General features: G+C 49.2%; 1 protein-coding gene across 1 annotated transcript in view; it reads left to right on the forward strand.

Annotated features, from left to right (window-relative positions):
• LOC112076112 (uncharacterized) overlaps positions 1 to 6,055 on the forward strand; it is a 43,535-nt gene that overhangs the window by 19,199 nt on the left and 18,281 nt on the right. The window contains exon 2 of the mRNA XM_024142996.2: positions 2,070 to 2,372. Within this exon, the coding sequence (XP_023998764.1) occupies positions 2,093 to 2,372 (280 nt within the window). The 5' untranslated portion in view covers positions 2,070 to 2,092. The remainder of the gene's footprint in view (positions 1 to 2,069; positions 2,373 to 6,055) is intronic.

A 6,055-nucleotide genomic window follows, 5' to 3' on the forward strand; every position in this document is an offset into this window, starting at 1 on the left:
GTTTTGTACGTAAGGGGGGCTTGGGGGAGAGAGAGAGAGAGGGAGGGAAAGGAGCGAGGAGTGGGGGAGAGAGAGGGAGGGGGGAGAGAGGGGGAGGGAGGGGAGATGAGGGAGGGAGAGGAGAGGGGAGGTGAGGGGGAGACGAGAGTAGGGAGGGGGGAGAGGAGGGAGAAGAGCGAGGGAGTGGGGGGAGAGAGCGGAGGGGGAGAGAGGAGGGAGAGGGAGAGGAGAGAGGGAGAGGGAGAGGAGGAGAGGAGGGGGGGAGAGAAGAGGAGGGGGGGGAGGGAGGGGGGGAGGAAAGGGAGGGGGGGAGAGCGAGGAGGGAGGGAGGGAGAGAGAGAGAGGGGGAGAGAGGGGAGGGGAGGGAGGGGGGGGAGAGAAAGGGGAGGGGAGAGGGAGGGAGGGGGAAGAGAAAGGAGGGGGGAAGGGAGGGAGGGGGAGAAAGGAGGGAGTGTGCAGTGAACTTGTTTTGTTTTTCTTTCCGCTCCAGGAAGCTCGTGGCTTTCGTGTGGCGGCGCTTTGGAGTTTCAGCAGGAACTCTGGTTTCACCTGGGAAAGGGAGCGTTTAGGTAGCGTTAAGTGGGCCAGATCTGTTGGCACTCTTATTGTTGGCTCACACTTTTATCAAGAAACAGCTCTGCTCAATTCACACAGTGTGTGTGTGTGTTGGTGTGTGTGTGTGTGTGTGTGTGTGTGTGTGTGTGTGTGTTGTGTGTGTGTGTGTGTGTGTTTGTGTGTTGTGTGTGTGTTGTGTTGTGTGTGTTGTGTGTGTGTGTGTGTGTGTGTGTGTGTGTGTGTGTGGTCGTGTGTGTGTGTGTGTGTTGTGTGTGTAATGTATGTAATGAGCGATGGCATATTGAGAGCAGCCTTTCCAGGCTTATGCTAGGTCCCATACACTGGGAAGGCTCACAAACTCCAGGAATCAGGCTTCATTTTAAAACTGGTTTGAGAATGGTGGTGTTTTTTTAAAGTGATTGTGGTGTGGTATTACCACACATCACCATGTGTTTTTGCACCTGTTATGAATGTCTAATGATGAATAATTCCATCAAGTCCACTTCCTCAAGTTCAGCAGCTCTTTTAGAACTAATGCTTGATTGCTATTGAGCAAAAGGTCGCCAAAGTTATGTTCCACGTGCATTTACAGTAACACACATGTATCCCACCATGTCTTGTCACAGACACTAAAGTTCCCCCCATGTCTCTGTCACAGACACTAAAGTTCCCCCCATGTCCTCTATCACAGACACTAAAGTTCCCCCCATGTCTCTATCACAGACACTTAAAGTTCCCCCATGTCTCTGTCACAGAACTAAAGTTTCCCCCCAGTGTCTCTGTCAGCAGACCTAAAGCTTCCCCCCATGTCTCTGTCACAGACACTAAAGTTCCCCCCATGTCTCTTGTCTTGTCACAGACACTAAAGTTCCCCCCATGTCTCTGTCACAGACACTAAAGTTCCCCCCATGTCTCTGTCACAGACACTAAATGTCCCCCCCATGTCTCTGTCACAGACACTAAAGTTCCCCCCATGTCTCCGTGTCACAGACACTAAAGTTCTCCCCATGTCTCTGTCACAGACACTAAAGTTCCCCCGCCATGTCTCTGTCACAGACACTAAAGGTCCCCCCCCTGTCTCTGTCACAGACACTAAAGTTCCCCCCATGTTCTCGTCACAGACACTAAAGTTCCCCCCCATGTCTCTGTCACAACACTAAAGTTCCCCCATGTCTCCGTCACAGACACTAAAGTTCCCCCCATGTCTCTGTCACAGACACTAAAGTTCCCCCCATGTCTCTGTCACAGACACTAAAGGTCCCCCCCGTGTCTCTGTCACAGACACTAAAGTTCCCCCCATGTTCTCCGTCACAGACACTAAAGTTCCCCCCATGTCTCTGTCACAGACACTAAAGTTCCTCCCATGTCTCTGTCACAGACACTAAAGTTCCCCCCATGTCTTCTCTCTTGTAGGGAGACTACGTGCTGAGGTTGTCCTGATTAATGAGGAGGAGGACCTTTATATCAATCACACACACACGCAACCTGTCCTAAAGTGCTCCTCTCTCCTGTAGGGAGACTACCGCTGAGGCTCCCAATGGATGATGAGGAGGAGGACATGTCTCTTCAGCATRCTGCCTCACAGTGCTGGGGCATCCSCTTCAGGGACATCAAGTWCCACACCAGGGACAGCAGAGGGTCCAGAGACACCAGGGACAGAGGGGACACCCAGGACAGGTCWWCACAGATGTCGACCGGACCCAATGCCATTGTCCCACGGTCAGAAGGACACAACATCATGGTTCCACAAGGCCACAACAACAACACTTTGKCCTGTGGGGTGCAGGACAATCACCAGGCCAGAATGTTGCTCCATGGTAAAAACCACTACCACACATAACACGTATCATCAAACCTACACTGAGTGTATAAAACATTAGGAACACCTGCTCTTTTCATGACATTGACATGACCAGGTGAAAGATATGATCTCTTATTGAAYCCACTTGTTGAATCCACTTCAATCTGTGTTGATGAAGGGGAGGAGACGGGTTAAAGAAGGATTTTTAAGCCTTGAGACAGTTAAGACATGGATTGTGTGTGTGTGCCATTCAGAGGGTGAATGGGCAAGACAACACATTGAAGTGCCTTTGAATGGTGTATGGTAGTAGGTGTCAGGCGTACCGGTTTGTGTCAAGAACTGCAACGCTGCTGGGTTTTTCCAAGCTCAACAGTTTCCTGTGTGTATCAAGAATGGACCACCACCCAAAGGACATCCAGCCAACTTAACACAACTGTGGGAAACAGTGGAGTCAAAATGGGCCAGCATCCCTGTGTATTTCAAATGCATGAATCAAACACAGCGTTTGACGTGTATTTGACTCAGGTCTGACCAGAGGACAGTTGTAGTGGTGTAGTGTAGTGTAGTGTGGTTAGATCTGACCAGAGGACAGTTGTAGTGTGGTTAGATCTGACCAGAGGACAGTTGTAGTGTGGTTAGATCTGACCAGAGGACAGTTATAGTGTAATGTGGTTAGATCTGACCAGAGGACAGTTATAGTGATGGTGTAATGTGGTTAGATCTGACCAGAGGACAGTTGTAGTGATGGTGTAGTGTATTGTGGTTAGATCTGACCAGAGGACAGTTATTGTGCAGTTATAGGTCCCGTGTGGCTCAGTTGGTAGAGCATGGCACTTGCAACGCCAGGGTTGTGGGTTCAATTCCCACGGGGGGACCAGGATGAATATGTATGAACTTTCCAATTTGTAAGTCGCTCTGGATAAGAGCGTCTGCTAAATGACTTAAATGTAATGTAAATGTATAGTGATGGTGTAATGTGGTTAGATCTGACCAGAGGACACGGACGTTGTTAGTGATGGTTAGTGTTGGTGATTGTGGTTAGATCTGACCAGAGGACAGTTATAGTGGTGGTGTAGTGTGGTTAGATCTGACCAGAGGACAGTTATAGTGTTGGTGTAGTGTGTGGTTAGATCTGACCAGAGGACAGTTATAGTGTGGTGTAATGATGGTGTGCAGGACGTTGTATGATGTCGTGTTGGTTGACTGACAGAGGACAGTTTAGTGGGTTAGGTGTAGTCCAGAGAGTTATAGTGAGTGTAGTGTATTGTGACTCAGGGGTTTTCCACTAGACCAAGGCATCGGGACAGTTTTTTAAAGTAACATCCAGCTGTTCTACACTGTCACAGTAGAGGTTGTCATCTCATGGCTTTTTACATGTTTCATACACATTCTTACAGTATATCATTCAGGAGAAAAAACAGACAGAATGGAAAATAAACACACACACACAGCACACACACACACAGCACACGCACACACACGACACACGCACGCACGCACACCACGCACGCCGCACATTTGAAATAGAAGGTTGTGTGCTGTGATGTAATGTCATCCGTGTGACATCACTCTAACAGCGTAAAACCGTTGAGTAACACAGTCTGACTTTTCCGCCTGTTTATCAGACCAATGAGAGGTGACCATTTTGTTCTCAACGTCTGGGTCAAAGTTCAGACACGTAAACGCAGCCTACTGTTCTAATCAGCAGGCAGCAATTATTATGACCCTGATTGTCGTAGACACTAGACACTTTTTTAAAATGTTATTTATTTTTTAGTGTGTGACCTTTACCCTGTCACCGACATCCAGTTTAGGGCTATGACAACTATCTCCAGCTTTCTCCATCTCTTTATGTTCCTGTCCATCCCTATTCTGGGACTAAGTACAGCTACCAAGCCAAGCTACCGGATTACGCGGGACACGTCCTATTAGAGGGCGTAGTTTCTACCGGTTACACGACACGCTCCTATAGAGGGAGTTTTACCGCGTTACCGCACGCTCCTATAGAGGGAGTTTCTACCGGTTACCAGACACGCTCCTATAGAGGGAGTTTCTACCGGTTACAGACACGCTCCTATAGAGGAGTTTCTACCGGTTACAGAACGCTCCTATAGAGGGAGTTTCTACCGGTTACAGACACGCTCCTATAGAGGGAGTTTCTACCGGTTACAGACACGCTCCTATAGAGGGAGTTTTCTACGGTTACGACACGCTCCTATAGAGGGAGTTTCTACCGGTTACAGACACGCTCCTATAGAGGGAGTTTCTACCGGTTACAGACACGCTCCTATAGAGGGAGTTCTACGCGTTACAGACACGCTCCTATAGAGGGAGTTTCTACCGGTTACGACACGCTCCTATAGAGGGAGTTTCTACGGTTACGACACGCTCCTATAGAGGGAGTTTCTACCGGTTACAGACACGCTCCTATAGAGGGAGTTTCTACCGGTTACAGACACGCTCCTATAGAGGGAGTTTCTACCGGTTACGACACGCTCCTATAGAGGGAGTTTCTACCGGTTACAGACACGCTCCTATAGAGGAGTTTCTACGGTTACAGACACGCTCCTATAGAGGGAGTTTCTACCGGTTACAGACACGCTCCCTATAGAGGGAGTTTCTACCGGTTACCGACACGCTCCTATAGAGGGAGTTTCTACCGGTTACAGACACGCTCCTATAGAGGGAGTTTCTACCGGTTACAGACACGCTCCTATAGAGGGAGTTTCTACCGTTACAGACACGCTCCTATAGAGGGAGTTTCTACCGGTTACAGACACGCTCCTATAGAGGGAGTTTCTACCGGGTTACAGACACGCTCCTATAGAGGGAGTTTCTACCGGTTACAGACACGCTCCTATAGAGGGAGTTTCTACCGGTTACAGACACGCTCCTATAGAGGGAGTTCTTACCGGTTACAGACACGCTCCTATAGAGGGAGTTCTCACCGGTTACAGACACGCTCCTATAGAGGGAGTTTCTACCGGTTACAGACACGCTCCTATAGAGGGAGTTTCTACCGGTTAGACACGTCCTATAGAGGAGTTTCTACAGGTTACAGACACGCTCCTATAGAGGGAGTTTCTACCGGTTACAGACACGCTCCTATTAGAGGGAGTTTTCTACCGGTTACAGACACGCTCCTATAGAGGAGTTTCTACCGGTTACCGACACGCTCCTATAGAGGAGTTTTCTACCGGTTACCGACACTCCTATAGAGGGAGTTTCTACCGGTTACACGACACGCTCCTATAGAGGGAGTTTCTACCGGTTACACGACACGCTCCTATAGAGGGAGTTTCTAACGGTTACAGACACGCTCCTTAGAGGGGGTTCTACCGGTTACGACACGCCCTATAGAGGGAGTTTCTAACGGTTACAGACACGCTCCTATAGAGGGAGTTTCTACGGTTACAGACACGCTCCTATAGAGGGAGTTTCTACCGGTTACAGACACGCTCCTATAGAGGGAGTTTCTACCGGTTACAGACACGCTCTCTATAGAGGAGTTTCTACGGTTACAGACACGCTCCTATAGAGGGATTCTACGGTAAGACACGCTCCTATAGAGGGAGTTTCTACCGGTTACAGAACACGCTCCTATAGAGGGAGTTTCTACTCGGTTTACAGACACGCTCCTATAGAGGGAGTTTCTACCGGTTACGCGACACGCTCCTATTAGAGGGAGTTTATCTCCCT

Source organism: Salvelinus sp. IW2-2015, unplaced genomic scaffold (genome assembly GCF_002910315.2).
Source record: "Salvelinus sp. IW2-2015 unplaced genomic scaffold, ASM291031v2 Un_scaffold3584, whole genome shotgun sequence".
Taxonomy (NCBI): Eukaryota; Metazoa; Chordata; class Actinopteri; order Salmoniformes; family Salmonidae; genus Salvelinus; species Salvelinus sp. IW2-2015.